This window comes from Lagopus muta, chromosome 1, assembly GCF_023343835.1.
Source record: "Lagopus muta isolate bLagMut1 chromosome 1, bLagMut1 primary, whole genome shotgun sequence".
Taxonomy (NCBI): Eukaryota; Metazoa; Chordata; class Aves; order Galliformes; family Phasianidae; genus Lagopus; species Lagopus muta.
In genome coordinates this window covers 120,683,345-120,701,423 of record NC_064433.1, presented here as the reverse complement: position 1 = coordinate 120,701,423, position 18,079 = coordinate 120,683,345, and the positions used below count along the sequence as shown (strand labels likewise).

Genomic DNA, 18,079 nt, shown 5'->3' with positions numbered 1-18,079 from the left:
CTGTATCACAAGCAATGCACTTAATTCATCACTAAAGGATCTTACACAAAGGTACTACTTCATTTTCCACGTGTTCGTATCTGTCCTATTTCACTTTTACAAGCCCGTCCCTACTGACCCATTTTAAGTTTTATTGTTATGGATAATGTGATAGTACATTCTCCCAATCTAGAACATACACCCAGAGGAACTCTATCCCAAAATACTACCATTGGCATCCCATACTGAGAGCCCTGGCTTACCTACAGCACTGAATTTTTCTGAAAAGAAGAACCTTGAGATGAATGTACATTGGGGGTGGGGTCAGCAATAACGAGTGCCTATTTCCAGTACCCAGATAAAGAAAAAAATTTTTCAACAGCTTTGTTTTTAACTCTTCCTGTGTAAGTTTATATTTTAATGGCTTTGCTCTACACTTTCCAGCTTCTCTTTACATTTTATTCTCCAGTAAAACTAGTGTTGTTGTCTACTACCAGCATTTGTTACAGCTAAGGAAACTACTAAAAACTTAATAATAAAATACTGTCGTGGCAAATTACGGAAGTGAGCAGGTGAAGGCAAGGAACTATCCAAAAATAAAATGCCTATATAAGTAAACATGAATAAAGACAATGGACATCACTTCAGGTAACAGATCAACTGTAACTTCCACAGGGTTCACTTATTTCTAACACAAAACACACACAGGAGAAATATCAGTACTTACAACAGGGTTTTTTGTGTCTGGGTCAAATTCTGTAGAATTTGCATCTAAAAAAAAAAGTTCAAAAACATACATCACCATTGTTCTACAAGCACTGCAGACTCATAAGAGCAGTTCTGTGACATTTTTCTACTTGTCTGCATCTCCACTTCAGTCTTGCCTGCTGAAAGACATATTGTACTCCTTTGGAAGCACTCTCCTGTGACCTCAGTCACACACACTACATTTCCCAATTCCCAAACTTTCTTCATCTCCATTTTTAGTGGTAGCAGTTCACTGGTGAAGTAAACCTCTTCAAATTACTGCTGCAATGGGTATTAATTTAGCAACTCCAACAAAGTATGCAAAAACAAGCAAGGCCTAATTTCACATTTTAACTCTTGACCACACCTGTACACTCCAGCAAGAATGTTCACAAAGGTGAGCAACAAGAGTATTGCAGAAAATGTGCTTAAGTCAGGAAGCAAGTTACAGGCAATCTGCATAACAGGAGTTCCTGCTCCTTTGTACACAGGGTGCTTAGCTCTCGCAACATAACCATTTTGAAGGATAATCCTAGGATCTACCTAAAAATAGATAAATATTTCATGTATAGAATAAAACTCCATCTGAGCAAACCACATCCACACCAGCATTCTGAGCTCACCTTTCCAATTTAAACAGTTTCTTGCAAATTCCACAACCGCTAATTGCATTCCCAGGCAAACTCCTAAAAGACAGAACAACAACAAAAAAAAACCAGACTTTAACAGCAGAAAGAACAGGGCAGATAAAGTACTTACTGTTCCATCTTAATAAGACTGTTCAGAAACCTTGTGTATACTCACAGACTTACCAGAAAGCTAGAACAAAAATGTCAAACTCTTCAGACTTGGAGGACTGTGAATACGTGTGAAACAATCACGCTTAAACTCTTTCAAAAATTGTTCCTTTTTTTTTTTCCTCCCATCTTCTCAAATAATTAATGCAAAGAAACAAAAGCTGAAAGCGTCCAAAATCTAATTTTATTTTAGCAAATAGCCAAATAGCCACTGTTACTTATAGAATTGTACCAAATCTAGAGTGAGGACCAAAGCTCCAGGGATTCACACACAGAGCATTTAGCTGACAGGCCATATGGAACTTTCAAGAATTGTTACAATAAGATATCAGACAAATCAATAAAAATTAATACTGCACATCTCCAAAGACACTTGTTTTCTGCACACTGATTAGTAAGTACAATACTGATTTCACACTCAGGGGACTGGAGCACCTCTCCTATAAAGACAGGCTGAGGGAGCTGGGCTTGTTCAGCCTGGAGAAAAGAAGGCAGTGGGGTGACCTCATTGCAGCCTTTCAGTACCTAAAGGGAGCCTACAAACAGGAGGGGAATCAACTCTTTGAAAGGGTAGATAACTGCAGGCCGAGGGGAGGAGTTGAGGGAGGGAAGATTTAGGTTGGATGTCAGGGGGAAGTTCTTTACAGAGGGAGTGGTGAGGTGCTGGAACAGGCTGCCCAGAGAGGTTGTGGATGCCCTGTCCATCCCTGGAGGTGTTCAAGGCCAGATTGGATGGGGCCCTGGGCAGCCTGGTCTAGTGTTGAATGTGGAGGTTGTTGGCCCTGCATGTGGTGGGGGGTTGGAGCTTCATGATCCTTGAGGTCCCTTCCAAGCCTGGCCATTCTGTGATTTTGTGACATTGAGGTACACAGAACCTCCATGCAAAATGTGAATAAAGCAAATAAAGCCTTTGGAATGCAAAGGTAGGAAAGGCCTTTTGCTTCCTTCCTTACATAGCAGCTGGAGTACATAACTATGACCCTAGGCATAATTTATAAGGCATATGATGCAAACAGCATACATACAATCAATCTTAAGACAGAATCCTTTATTAGTATTCAATTGACAGTATTCTTCTTTTTACTTACTAACAACATAGTAGATGTCCACGCACCTGTTCTAGCAGGTTGGGAAGACTACTTTTTTAAAATATCAAATTAGCCTTCTCTACACCTCCAAAACACAATTACTGACACTAATGATCTTACCGAGGAAAGGTTTTTTCTTTGTTCTTGCCCAGGAGATAGCTTGGAGTTTGCCTTCTGTTCCCCTAATTCCAAACCCTCCTGGGACGAGAATGCCACTGTAATGACAGCATACATAAAGCATCTAACAAATACAATCAAGTCACCAAAATAAGTCTCTCAGATTGTATGGACTTTTCATTACAAAAGAACAAAAACAGTGCACAAAAGATGTGTCCTACTACCATGCAGAATTTAAATGTGGGGATTTGTCTTATCTATCCATGTGAATTCTCACCTGACTCTTTACTACACAGTGAAGTTCTCACTGCTTTCTACAGCTATTAGCAGTGTACTCACTAAGTGAATATGTTTATTCACCACTGCAGAATCTTAAGACCAAAACTCAATGACTACTGAATAAAACTGAAAAAATAAACGCATCTAAACAACAAGTTACATGTCCTTACAAATAAAATTGAAAGCCCAACAACAATTCATATCAAAAAGGTTTTCAGAGTGGCACAAGCATTTACTAAGCTTTTCTCCACCTTTCACTGTGATCCATGTCCACCGACTAAAGTCACTGACAAACAGACCTGTTCTTTAAGGAAACTATTTTGACTAGCTATCCAAAGCAACTAACAACTGCAATTTGTCTAAAGAGATTAAAACAGAGTTTGAGGATGCAGGGCAATTCCGCAATTTGTTATGTTTCACTGTCTTGACACCAGTCATGCAAGGCTGTCCCATTCCGTAAGAAACAAAAGTTTGGATACACTGAGAAGTGATTCACTGAAATAGTTTTCATCACATTAAGTAAATACCACATTCAAGATACAAAACACTCACTCTGCTTTGCACAGCTTGTGCCATGCCTGATGGTATTTCACCGAGTTCTCCGCTTCTGTAGAACGTTCAAGTTCTGTTGAGTCTATATACTAAGGAGAAAAACAAAAAAACATAATACAATAGTATTTTCTTCCACAGAGAAAGCAGAACATACTATATAAGCAACTTCTACATGACACAACTACTAAGAGCTTCAGGTGAATTTCTCAGTAGAATACAGCAACTACAGTGAAGACTCAATGTTTGCTCTACTTGCTGCACCCCATGCTCCTTTCTTTGCACATCAGCTCCAGAGCTCTGCTCGCCTCCAGTCCTTGTTTTCCTGCCCTCCAGGTACACAGACTTGCTACAGTGCTCAACAGCCACGTACCCAGCTTTAGTTTCTATGGAAATCTGGGCACCAATCGAGGGCTGGGGCTGACCTTGTACTGACATCCAAATGAGATGCAACTAGGATGCTTATTTTACTAGCTTTTGGGTGCCACTGCTTATCTAATCTTTAAGACTGGATAAGCTTGCATTGTCTAGCCTGTCAGAAGGACACTCATGTGAGTTGACTTGAAAGCATGAACTGCAGAGAGCAAGCCAGGCTCACTGTTTATGTCTTACCAGAGATATTACATTAGAATCAATACTGCCACTAGTAAGCATGGCTCCTGAGGCATCACTAGAGTAAATGACTGGGGCAGTTATATACTGCATTAGAGTCACAAAATATCAGAGTTTGATTCATGGTTTTAACAGTCTTTCTGAAAATAGCATAGTTAGTAGCATCCTGCTGTAGTGGCCACACACTAAGAATTAGATTATCTGAAGTGACAGTATTCATTTGTTTGTAAAGAAATTAAACAGATATAAAGATTGGCCTATGATTTTCCAGATAGAGTTGCCTCCTAGCTAATATTTCTCCTTTTTCCATTCTTCAAAAAGCATCAAAAACACAACAGAAAAATAATTACTACAGGCCTTGCTATTTTGCACTGGTACATGAAGACAAACTGAAAGGATGCTTTAACACACTGGGAAATTGAGGAAAAAAACTAATTACAATTAAAGTTAATTGTAGATTCCCTGCCAAGCATAGAGAAGCAGCACGTTCAAGCAGCATCAACATTTTATCATTCACATATGTCAGATATTATGTTGCGTGCAGGATCCCACATACAATATTCAGAAGTTCCTTTGGAACACAGGTTTATATAGAGAACTTTCTGATGAGGAAAAAAAGTTGATGCATGCAGACAAATACAACAGGAATCCTTGTCAGCTAGCACACTTCAGCACCAAGCTGGAATAAGTTTTAGCAATCAGTTATTCCCTTGCTTGTTAATGGAAAAGCTCCTCTGAACTCAGCTTTAGATGCAAGTAAGCCTTGTTAACCATGTACCTGCAAAACTAGGCATAATTCTCCAGGGATGGAGACCTCACAACCACTTTGGGCACACTGTTTCAGGGTTTGACTGCTTTCACAATGAATTTTTTTTTTTTTTTTTTTTTTTTTTTTAAATTAAGTCAACACTTGTTACATTCTCTCAACCTTCTACTGCACACTTCTGGAATGAGCCTGACTTCATCTTCTCTTCACTCTCTTGGATACAGACAGCAATAAGATTTCCCCCAAGCTTTCTTTTCTTCAGATTGAAGAAACTTACTCTGCTCTCTTCATACATGTGCACTTCAGCCCTCTGATCTTTGTTGCCCGACTTCAGACTCAATCATTATGTCAGTACATAGCCTGTACTGGGGAGAAGAAAACTGAATACCACCCCTCATACACAGTCTTAAAAGTGCTGAACAGCGATTACCCTCAGCTACCCTCATCATGTGATGCCACTTACTACCACAGTGTTGTGCAGGATGTTGGAGGCCTTTTTCAAAGCAATGGCACATTGCTGGCTCACACTCAACTCACCATCTACTTGCAACTCCAAATACCTCTCCACAAGCTACTTGTTAGTCAGTCATGCTGCATCCTGCAATACTAATGAGGTTACTCAATGTCAGATGCAGGACTAGCATTTTCCCCTGTTCAATTTCACAACACAATTTAGCAGAGTGTTGTCAGAACTAGTGTAGTAAGGTTATGCAACCTAACCATCAAGTCTGACAATCTTTAAGGTCTTTTCCAACCTGAACAATTCTATGATTCTAACATCAGATCCTGTCAGCCCATTCCCACAGCTTGTTAAGGTCCCTCAGAGTAACAGCCACCATACAAAGAGCTCCCCTTAATTTAGTATCATCCTCAGACTTGCTCAGGTGCACTCCATCTCATCTTTCATATAATTAACAAAGGCATTAAACAATTTGTTTTTCTCAGTTTCTTCTGTTGGTAAGAAATATCTCTTTCTGCCTCCCTAGGAAATACATTAACACACTTCATTCTTTGAAATTTTTTTCTGTAGGGCTTCTTCAACTGCCCACTTTGATTGATCTACCTAATACCTCTTCCTGAAATCACACTAAACCAGCATTTTGATGCTGATACTTTGTGACTATTTACTACTACTTTGCTATTGCAAGTTGCCAAAGTATCCTCTGCACCCATTCATAATGACCAATATACACTTCCACACCGCTTCTCTGCCCCAGACCTTTCCACCCCTAGCATCAAAGCCCTAGAATAGAAATGGATAGTTAACAGCAGTAACAAAGCCAACAGCAATTTCTCTGTGTCATTCAACTTTCTATTCTTATTTTAAGACGACAAATTCAATCCTTATACAAGGATCCTCACAGCAGATTTTAATAAGAAAATAAATAGCTTTTTAATTTGTCTATTATCTTGTCTTTCTTAAGCTAATCTCACTAACACAATAAGCAGTCCCATAACAAATGAAACCTAACCTTGAAAGTAAATCAAATAATCAGATCCAGTGTGGGATTATCAATAATATTTTCAGGTAAGTTTAGTTCCTAATAAAACAATTACATTTCTAAATGCTGCATTAAAAAAAAAAAACTGTTTAGCCAATCTGTATTTATTCATGATTCATTTTCTAATTTTCATCTGAATAAAAGCTGCTTGACATGATGGCAGTTCGTAATGTATATTCAAAATATTCCTGAAAGCAAAATCCAGAGATCCTCACCATTAAATCCAGTTTGTGATTAATCGCCAGTGCAGAGTGTTCCAGAGCCTTGAAAACAGATGCATAGCAATCACTTAGTTTTGTGTACTTGCCAACGAGAGCTATGGAACACACCTTCAGCAACCTTTCATATCTGACAAAAACAAGTTTTTGGATTATTATATCCATTTTCACGTTTCATTTTTCTTAAACTTTATAAAGCATCTTTTAAAATCCCTAAAATATCAATGTTTCTAAACCCAGAGTTTCCACAGGTGTTGCAGCAGCAACATGCTACTGACCCCAGTGCAGTTTGGCTGTTCCAGGTCAGGTAAAACCTAACCTGAATTCCAACACCTCCCAAAAGAACAGCAGGAGTCAGCATACCTGTCAGCCATTTTCTTCCATTTCATTAAAAGATCACTTGGCTGGTCATCAATGGGTAAATTCAACCTCTGTTTAAAATACTTCATGATGCCTTGCTCCTCCAACAGAATTGGTACTCGGTAAGTGGAAGAAACATCATGGATAAATATCACCTGAAGAAAAAAAGAAAAGCACAATATACATACTTACCTAAATATTTCTCATAGTAAATACACATTCTATTTTTGCATACTATGTGCATTCCATATTCTGCATATATTCTACTTTTTAAATAAGTTTCTTTTGAGTGAGCAGGGCAGTTGTCGAACTCCAACAGGCAGCTGAGTGCCACACAGTCACTCACTCACTCACCCCTGCAGGATGGACAGAGAATCAGAAAAATGAAACTGAAAAAACTCCTGAGTTAAGATAAAGTAAAGATAAAGTTTAATGGGTATGACAAGATACATACACAAGCAACTTCTTCCACCACTTCCTGTAAGTAGGCAGATGTTTACCTATTTCCAGGAAAGCAGGATTTCATCTCACATACTTGTTAGCTGAGAAGTCAGATGCCAAAACTATGACCTTCTCCCCCTTTCCATCCCTTAGCTTTAACTACAATCAAAGAATCTCAGAATAGCTTCGATTGGAAGGGACATTAAATATCATCTTGTTTCAAACCCCCTGGTATGAGCAGAAACACCTTCCAGAAGACCAGCTTGCCCAAAGACCCAATGTGGCTTTGAACACCTCCAGAGATGGGGCATCCACAGCCTCTCTGGGCAACCTGTTCCAGCGCTTCCTTCTAATAAGCAACCCAAATCTCCCTTATTTTAGTTTAAAAACATTCCCCCTTGTCCTATCACCACACTACCCAATAAAGAGTCCCTCCCCATTTTTTTTAAAACCCCTTTTAGGTACTGTAAGGCCATTATAAGGTTCCCAAAAGCATTCTTTTCTCCAGGCTGAACAACCCCAACTCTCTCAGCCTGCCTCCATATTCAAGGAGCTGTGATGATCTCTGGACATGAAAAAATCCCTAGCTTTAGGGCTGGCTTTGTTTATCCATTATTCTAAGCATTTCAGATGGTTTATGTACAATAACCAACCACAGTTACAGCACTGGTTATTGCATGAGACTGCAGAGTTTTCATGACAACATATAGTGAAAGAACTATATATTCAAAATCTACTCCTTTTATTAACTTTTTTTTTCCCCACAGGCTATTCAGTAATTATTCCAAATATAACATGCATTAAAATTGTTAATGACTGTTCAATATATGAAAAGTAGCATATAAACTTTTGATATTCTTAAGTGGTGAAGTGTACATAAAAGCAAGAAAAAGTCAGGAAAACAACTATAATGTAATGAAATAATCTGAAGTGGAAAACTGAAAGGCATGGATGTTTTCATATGCTTTCCCACATATATAACTAACAATAACTGAAGTACTGACCTGTTCAGGCTCCACATGGCAGAACATGGAGATCTTTTCCTTCACTGCCATTTCTATAGGTTTTGCACTTCTGCAGACAATCTGTCATAGCAGAAGAAAAAATATCTTAAATCTTTCCCCAGAAAAGAAACAATAGAAGACTCTCAGTACTGTTCATGAAGAAGTTCACTTCCTTTGGAAGCACAGCACAAGCAAATGCACTTTATCTTTCTGCACTCTTTTGGAGTTGTACAAAATATCACAGCTCACAAACATCTTCTAGCAAGGCAAAAGTATTCAGTTAACCTGCCCATACTGACCCGTTTTTATTAATCTTTGTCACCTTCTGAATGTATTTTGTTTTCTTCTCGCTTGTAACTATTTGTAATATTCCTTAGATAAAGTGAAGCAGGTCTGTAAGTATAAATAACACACTGAAAAGAAATATTCTTACTAGCTAAGTTCATAGCAAGAATACTTGGTCTACATGCGTGTTTTCTATCATTTCAGTATCTTTTTTGTAGTTCTTAATTTGTACATAACAGTAAAAAGAAGGCTGAAAAATAGAAAACTGTTTCTTAACATTGTGGGTTGTTTGTTTGTTGTTTTGTTTGTGTTTTTTTTTTCCTTTCAGGTGCTATTATTATGCTGAAACATAACAAACTCTGGGATTTTGGAAAAAAATGATTTTTTTTTTTCCAACAAAGAAAATAAATGGGTGTTTTGCTATTTGTTGGAAGAGATGTTTTATTTTCATTATTGAACATCAGGCAATTAAAGTGTACAACTTCTCTCTGAATGTTCCTATTGATAATTTAACCTACCTCAAATTATTTTGAATCCTTGAAGTATAACCAAGTACAACGATACTGTTAAAAGTTTAATTCCCCATCTTTCTAGTATACACAACTACTTAACCCATTAACCTCTTCTTTTGTTCAGAAACTAGATGTTCTTCAATCCCATTGCTGAAATGCAGTTTAGCTACACTGATATTGATGAAGCCTAAAATAATTTCTCTTACCCTTGCAAAAACTTCTAGAATAAAGAAAATAAAGGGCAAATTTAAGGGAAAATGTTTGCTTAAGTCTTATAAAAATTTAAAATCAAAATGAATGCAACAATTCATACATTCTCAACTAAGTATAGCTTATATTGAAAAATTTAATTCTGTTTGAAAACTTTTCTCATAAATCTTGATTGCACAAGTGCACGATTAAATCCTCTTGGGAATCTGACTTCCTTCCTGGGACAAACTTCAATGTTCAAGTCACAGAAATTTAAAAAAAAAAATGTCAGAAACAGCATGAAAACAAAACTGCAGTAACAGCGGCTGAGATGCATCTCAAATAATAATACAAACAAGACAATGGGTACAATTCAATCAAATAGGACAGCATGGACAAACATACCATCAGCTTTCAAGACACAGCAACATGAAAACTGCAGTCACAGTGTGTTCATTAAGCTCTTGGTACCCCCCAAGGAGAACAGAAAGGCTCTTTTATGCAGACAGCTGAGACCAGCACAGGTCCCTATGGTCTCACACAGGGAAGCTGCTGTTACCTGCAGCTAACACAAGGCAGCCTGGCCATATAGCTTATGAAGGAAGCCCTCCTGACTGCCACTTTTCAAGTATCACCAAGAAAAAGAGAGCAGCTATACACGTTTTCTTCTGACAGCTTACTGACACAGCCAATAGGCATTGGCTGTGCTTCGATCCTTAACCAGAGCAACAAGGCAAAAACGAAACAAATGCACTGTGCTGCTGCCAACCCCTGTACTGCTCCAGACAAGGAGATATGTAGAAGTGACTCAAGTAACCTACTTCCCTTTGATTCCACACATACATAACAAGTTTTTAAAATTAATTTGGGAAACAAAAAAAATTTGCAAAACATAAAAGGAGGCACAGGCAGTTATCATAAAGGCCTATTAAAAAAAAAAAAAAAAATCACACCCAGCTTTCCATACTACAAGTACGCATACGTATACAGAGGCATTTTGAACTTCAGCCCTCAAAGCTCAGAATGTTGAGCAGTGCTGCACATTCATTCCCTCTACAAACATACTAGTTACCCAGTGAGAGGTGTTTTAAGCTACCTAACACAGCCTTCAAACATCTTATTTATAAAAAACAATTGAATGCGTAGTTAAAAACACATTTGCTGATAAAATGCTAAGTCTTCTCATGCAATAAGATAAGAAAATGAATGTAAATAAGTCCACGCTCTCTCCTATCCAATACAAATACAGCTATCTGAAAACAGTGCCTACATTACAAACGCAATTACAGCTAATAATGTAAAGATTATCAGTGGCCTCATGAATTGCTGTTCACATGACAAGTATCAAAATATTCTCACGATGAAGACAGGTTACCTGTTGCAACTGAATAAATACTTCATATTTATCTTCCAACAGTAAGAATGCTGGTTGGCACTTCTTGAAATTTTGAGGGAAAACAAAGTAAGCGTGTAACTTTGTAACTTAATGGGAAAACGATGTTATCAACATAAAGTTGCCCTGCATCAGAACTTAATAGCAGATACTGATACAGAACTTTTTTTCCCTTGTAATTAGAAAATTACAAGTGTAAAACAGTGCTTTTATTAAAAAAAAAAAAAAAAGTTGAGGCTAGTGTGGGGCAGATTGACTGTTCTCATTTGCAGTGTTGTATTAGCAAATGAATTAAAATCTGGGCCAAGCATTACACGAGACCAAGTGAACTCAACTGCCCATACTGTTTAATCATTAGTTTGCCTATTTGTTTCTGCTTTGGATACTTCAAGCAGCTATTTGCAAAATAAGCCTGTTCAACAAGGGCCAGTCCTGAAGAAAACTCTACATTTCAAAAATTGTGAAAAGGGGTAGAAAAAAGAAACTTATACATCTCTTTTTTTCCCCCCCACTCGATGTGGCAAATTGTGCCACTAAGGTTTTTCTTTCTTTCTTTTTTTTTAAATGACATCTATTCCCACTATACCTCTGTCACTAATTCATGTGGTTGCACTCTTCCATGGAAAGTACCAACAAGATGAGGCCCTTAAAATGTCCAGACACTAAAAAAGGACATATGCCAAAATAAATTCTTGCAAAAGAGTTTATCACAGAAATCATAGAAAGAAACATAATACACAAACATAACTGATTTGTGCAACTATCCTTTCAAAAATCACTTCTTTGTGAGTATACAAATATACTGAATCAGTGACTAGTCTCACTACTCTTTCATTTCTTGAGACAGGCCAGGTAGGAAGCCTTTTCTCCCAGTGGATTTCATAAGAAAAGTGCTCAGTGACTTTGAGAATCAAGTACAGAAAATATTCTTTGACTTAGGCAGCCTCACATAAAAGAACAGAATCTCTTCTGTTCTGAAGAACTAGAAATGCATTGCCTTCAGCTGTCTCAGAAAACTAAGAAGTCTAAGTTTGAACTGGGGCTGTATTGGCATTTGAAGGTGCACTGCCCTGCAACACTTCATTGCAAGCAATACTTGTACAAGCAGATAAACATCCCTTAGTGGAAGACAGGAATTGCCACAGGGAGCTGTAATTAACTTACATCCCTTCTCTGCTCCTTAGGTAAAGTGCCAGTGAGACAAACACTGGTAAATCTGGGCATTAAGCACATACTCAATACTAGAGAACTTAGGGGAGAGAATGGAAGTTAACATTTATCATCAGCTAACAACTCACATGAGGTGGAAATTGCTGGCTTTGCCTTGTCTATAATATGTGATATTAGTTCAACAAAAGAAAGTAATTGAGCAACCTTACTTTGAAGGATCACCAATTTCCAAACAGCAACATTTCTAAGTGGTGGACTTCACAGGTAGGATTGCTTTCCCTTAATCTTGTATAAAAATAAATTTGTGAAAGAATGGTAGAAGGTTTTAGTATTCTAGGTCTTCCCATAAAATGAGCTGATACATCTGAACTTTAGATTATTTTTAAGCATTGCAGAACAGTTTTGCTGCAATGATACCTTTGGACAAAGAACACTGCTAGAAGCCCCCACATTTGCTAAAAATTACTGGATTGTGTTATCTTCGAGCAAATTCAAGCAATTTAATTTAGTGAAGTAGTACAGTCAATATGTTGCTTTTCTTCTAAAATCCTCATCTCTCATAGGAGACTAAGGCTCATTTTTTGACCACTTGTTGCATACAGATACTTCTAAGGCAACGTGTAAATACAAATCTGTATTTATTGACTTCTGAACTCACCAAATCTGGAGACAAGCCTAAGCCTCTCAGTGCTCGAACACTGTTCTGCGTTGGCTTTGTCTTCTGTTCACCAGTGGCATTAGGCTAGAAGGACATATTTTGAAAGCTCAAATAGCATTTAAACTATATTAACATAGAAGCTGTCAGGTAAAAGAGAAAATTAATTGCAGGTAATAATACTTGCAGGAAGTAAGCATATTGAAACAGAGCTATGACAAGATAGAAACAGAAACTGCACCATAGTTATTACACACATCAAAAATTCTGGGAAGAAACACATAACCAAGTCAGGTTTACTTTGTCTTGTTCTTTCAAAGGAAAAGTTTCAACATAATTGACTTGGATAAGAAAAGAATCTTTCTTGGGTTTTGCTAATAAATGGAAAACATCCAACAGCATAAACCCTTAAGTGCTCAGAAATAATCAGATGTAGTAGGAAGTTCAATTCTGTGTACTACTTGAATATTAGTTGCAGTGGTTAGTATCTTTTTAACTATACAAAGCACAATCACATCAACATTATCAACCTTTCATTACCAAAAATTCCCCAGTGAAATTGCTGAAGAAAACCTTCTGAAGTAAAATTTAGTCTGAATGTAAAATACTTTCAGCTCTGTACTACAAGTTGTAGTGGTCCTGACTGGAATATCACCGCATACCAAAAAGTTGGTGCTCCATACAGTAGTTAACCTGAGCAGATTCAGGACTGTTCTATGCAGCACATCCAGCCTGGCCTTGAGGCTGTTCCATTCCACTCAAATCTCCTGGGCACAGGATATACTTAGCCACAGCATAAACTCAGTCAGCTCATGGCACCAGATGAGCCTGCAGGCAGCTATCACATGGTACCAGGGATAGCATCACCAGCACACTCTTCCCTGTATCTAGGAATGCAGCAACAAATTTGATAAGAACATTATTTCTGCTTAACAGCAGAAACAATAGTTGTCTTCTTTCAAGAAAATCACATAATAGGTCAAATGACTAAAAGGGATCAGCCCAGTATGGTTCAATGCCACATTACCTGGGGTTTCCATCACCTTACAACATTAGTTCTAACAAACAGAATCCTAAATAATATCCTACAGAGGCTGGATGCCTTTCTTAACAGGATCATAATGTATGAGCACTTTCCAGAGCAAAACACAACCATATTTATGCCTCTAGACAAATCAGCATTGATTAAGTTTTTGTTGATAACTTAATTGCCTTACTGATGTGAGAATGCGTTTCAGTGTTCTAACAAGGATTTTATTTATCCCAGTGAGGCTGGCCTTCTGTGATTAAGAAGCCACCTTTTGGCCTTTATAACTCAACCTCTAATCCTTTCCAAAAACTCTTCTAATCGGAGAAATAAAAAATACAAAGCTCTATTCAGAGTAAAGATTACCTAATAATTAAAAACATATAATTTTAAAAATTTACCTGTGGTACTAGACTAACATGGATATTACAGAAGTTCTCTCGTTTTGCTTTGAACTGGAATTGTCTAAATGCTTCCACAAATGGCATTCCTTCAATGTCTCCAATAGTTCCACCGAGCTGAAAAAGAAAGCTTGAATCGGTCAGTGGCAGAAGATAAATGAAAATACTCTTTAAAGAGTTTCTCCCTTACATATTCAACAAGTTATCTGAATTTTGTTTTAAAAAGAATGCAAAGGTGAATGAAATTTGCAGGCATACTCTGCAAAGAATTCCCATATATCGTGTGTTTTCTTCCCAGTGAAAACTGGGAACAGTTTTCCAGTTCCATTATACTCACTTTACACCAACCATGTTTGGGAGATAGGGAGATATGTAGTCCTACAGAATAATACATGCTTTACTATTTTCAAAGTGGTGAGCAATAGTTAATAAATAGCTAAGTTGACAGTATCTGTTTAGAGAAATCACATTTTCCTAACCCCCAGATTAATAAGCAGTCACAAACAATAAGATACCAATATCTAACAATAATTATATTAGCACAATTCAATTGTTCAATTAGAACAGCTTTCCAATACTGATAAATCCTACATGGACAATGAAAATTATATTTTAAATTGAAAACAGTTTGAATACTTACTACCAAACCAAAGTCCAACACTAATTCCATGATAAACCTAATTCAAAGACACGAGTTAGATATCTTTTAAAGACCCAAAGAGCTGTAGTAAATATTCAGTGAAGCAGTTTAGCCCAGAAGTTCTGTGAAGTAGCTTTATTTCAGAACGATCCTTCTGTGCCACCATGTGGCTTTCTACAGAGTTGCATATTTTTGTTCACACAGTACCAGAAAATGTTTCTACATTTGTTCTTGATACATATATTCAGCCTAGTGCTTTAAGACTTTTGCAATGGCAAAAAAAATACAAACCTTTATCGTTACAGTATTAAAGAAAAATATCTTCATGAGGCTGGCACTATAGTGCAAAAGCCTTTACACAGAGGAAACAAAACTATGTCCAAAGTTTGACAGTTCAAAGACTGACAAGGTCACTGCTGATTAACATGCTTGTGCAAATTCCGTATTTACTGGTTTTATGTTTGCATTAAAAGTTTTATTCACTGTGCACATCATTAAAAAAATACAGCTACATGAATGAGTGTATTTTGATTAAGAAAAATTGTTCTGTGTAAGAAACACTGAGCAACTTGGTCTTGGGTCATAAAGTTTATCACATTGCTGATTATTGTGGTGGCTTCTGGCATTAAATCTACAACATGTTCTTCTGTCAGATTATAAGGTATAAATTTTTCCTGTATTTTTAACCCTAACAGCAATACCCAGCAATTACTGACCGCACTTCTCCAGGTTGTCATCATGCACTATTAAGTGTAAGTGAAACTCATTAGATCCATCATGCAGAACATCATGGTTAAGTGATTAACAAAGTTGCTCACAGAGATCTTCAAAATGAAATTAGAAAGTAGGAAACTACTTTACATAATGTTGAAATATATTCCTGCAAATATGACCATGAGCAGCAAGATGGAGCATTTGAAGCCACACGGATAGCTATAACTGTGTAAGTTCTCCTACTGACCATAAGGTATTTCAGACATTACACAAGTTTCCTCAATACCATTTATAGGACATAGCTTCAGTCAAACATCTGCGTCTCTGAATAGATAATCCACATTATAAAGTCAACTAGTCAACTCTTAAGCAGCTCAGTTCCAGCAGGATTTAGTCAAGATAACAAAACCTGTGGAGATACCACAGCCACACCTACTGTTCTCAAAACAAATCATCAAGAATACACAAGAATACAAAATGTATTACTGCTCTTTGTAAAGCTTCAGCCTTTTTTTTTTTTTTAAAGCAGTAAACAGCAAAGAGAGAACAAGCTAGCTCTTTGTGTTCACCTGAGAGGTTTTATACTTGCCTCGATTACACAGATTTGTGGCTCTTTTTTGTCATCATCCACAGGAACTTTTGCCTGATTCATTACCCATTCCTGAACCGCATCAGTGATGTGTGGAACAACTACAAGACAAAGCAGGAGGAGTAAGGCAAGCACATCCAACTTTAGACTCACATACTCTTTTTTTTGTGCAGAAAAAGTGGGAAAAAAGGAGCAGAAAGTCATATGGAATCAACAAGCATTTTCTTTAATATATTCCTCCTTTCCTTGAACCCAGAAGTCTTACATTACGCAAATATGTCTGTATTTCCTAGATTGGAGAAAGGAGCAAGCTGATATAGCAAGCAGCAGCTTGTTCTAGCCACTCCTTTAGGAAGAGTGGATGGACTAGCATGCCACAGAACTGAAAATATCACCTTGAACAGTCTTTCCCAGGTAATCACCATGCCTTTCTTTGTTGATAACATGCTGATATATCTTTCCAGTGGTGATATTGTTATCTTTATAGAGATTGATGTCCAAGAATCTCTCATAATTTCCCAAATCTAAGTCAACTTCTCCACCATCATTCAGTACAAAAACTTCTCCTGAAAAAAAAAAAAAAAAAAAAAGTGAAAATATTAAAAATAACATAAGGAAAACTTAGGAAGAAAACCATGACAGACAGCAAAGTAATAAAATAGCTAAAATCTGCTAAGTACAAATCAGATCAAGAGAACCAAAAATGTATCTTCAAACCAAACTCTTTTTTTAAATGGACATATTGAAAAGATACGAAGATTAAAACCACATGCTGCAACTTGATTTGTCGTGTCATTGTGTAACTTCATATTAAGTCATCACTTTTACCCTGAATGTCTATCAGACAAATATTTTTGAACACAGATTTAAATAATATGGTTATAATATTAAGAGACTTAAAAACCATTCAACAGGTATTTCAATAGCCCGATACAATCCTCAATCAAGAGAAAGTAACTTCCAGGAATCATAAATGTTAATAATAAATTTTATTGAATAAGGCTTGCACCAGAAGTAAAGTTATGATGAGCATAAAACGCTTCTTCAAACATGCTCACTATTTATTATTAAGTTGTTTCATCCCATGTATTTGGTTCACTATGCATAAAGCAATAGTTATTTCTGATCCTGAAAAAAATGAAATGAAAATATTCTTCGGGGCTCATATTTTCCTTAAATCTCCGAAGGGTCTCCAGCTTCTGAATCCAATTTCTGAAGAAATCATAACTGCTGGATCCTGACGTAAAGGTAGAAAGGCAAAGGTAGAAAGCTCTGCACAAGAATCAAAAAGAAGGAATTCTCCCTGAAGATGTGATGTAGACTACGAAAATATATATCCCATCCGGATACAACATTCCAGTGAACAGTTTAACAAAAACAAATAAACACCCTCAACAAAAAAAATATATCCTCAAAGTCTGAAGTCATTACAGGAGTCCTACAATCAAAAGTAAAGGCAGAACATCCTTGGAAAATTGCCTCAGTAGCATTCTGAAAGTGCAGGAGTACTGGGTTAGATCAATTTGGCTTTGAGTGACGTTTGGTGTACTGCTTTCAGTTCACTTCCAAAAATGTTGATTTAGACTAAAACTAAGCAGGCAAAACTTGACAAGTGAAATAAATCAGAAATCCATCTTGTCTGAAGGCACTTGGGAACTTTGAAAACCACTATTTTCAACAGACATACTATAACACTATGCGGCACAGATGAATGTTCAGCATTATAAATGTCTATCAGACTGCTTTGCAGCTCATCAGTGTAGTCAATACAAGCCAACCAAACTAACATCTATTTATAAATAATAAGACCAGTCAGCTAAGTTCCACTGATGATTTTGACCATTTAGTGCTAGGGGTGGCAATGGTGATGAGGAGACAGTTGGACTAGATGATCTTACAGGTCATTTCCAACCTTGTGATTCTATGATTCTATGACTTGACCATTAACTAAAACAAGAGTGTAAACTAACTCTCATGAAAACATTCACACTAGAGACACTGCTACCCAGGTAGCAGCATTCACAGCTAATTGCCCAGCGGTACAG

The 18,079-nt window shown here is 37.1% G+C and overlaps 1 protein-coding gene across 2 annotated transcripts in view; it reads right to left on the bottom strand.

Moving 5' to 3' along the window:
* CTPS2 (CTP synthase 2) overlaps nucleotides 1–18,079 on the bottom strand; it is a 61,190-nt gene that overhangs the window by 39,277 nt on the left and 3,834 nt on the right. For both annotated transcript variants that reach the window (XM_048943457.1, XM_048943465.1), the window contains exons 3-13: nucleotides 16,430–16,600; nucleotides 16,035–16,135; nucleotides 14,092–14,208; nucleotides 12,667–12,750; nucleotides 8,460–8,540; nucleotides 7,018–7,169; nucleotides 6,652–6,784; nucleotides 3,560–3,648; nucleotides 2,732–2,826; nucleotides 1,350–1,412; nucleotides 707–750 (exon numbers count right to left, since the gene is read on the bottom strand). In XM_048943457.1, the coding sequence (XP_048799414.1) occupies nucleotides 707–750; nucleotides 1,350–1,412; nucleotides 2,732–2,826; nucleotides 3,560–3,648; nucleotides 6,652–6,784; nucleotides 7,018–7,169; nucleotides 8,460–8,540; nucleotides 12,667–12,750; nucleotides 14,092–14,208; nucleotides 16,035–16,135; nucleotides 16,430–16,600 (1,130 nt within the window). The remainder of the gene's footprint in view (nucleotides 1–706; nucleotides 751–1,349; nucleotides 1,413–2,731; nucleotides 2,827–3,559; nucleotides 3,649–6,651; nucleotides 6,785–7,017; nucleotides 7,170–8,459; nucleotides 8,541–12,666; nucleotides 12,751–14,091; nucleotides 14,209–16,034; nucleotides 16,136–16,429; nucleotides 16,601–18,079) is intronic.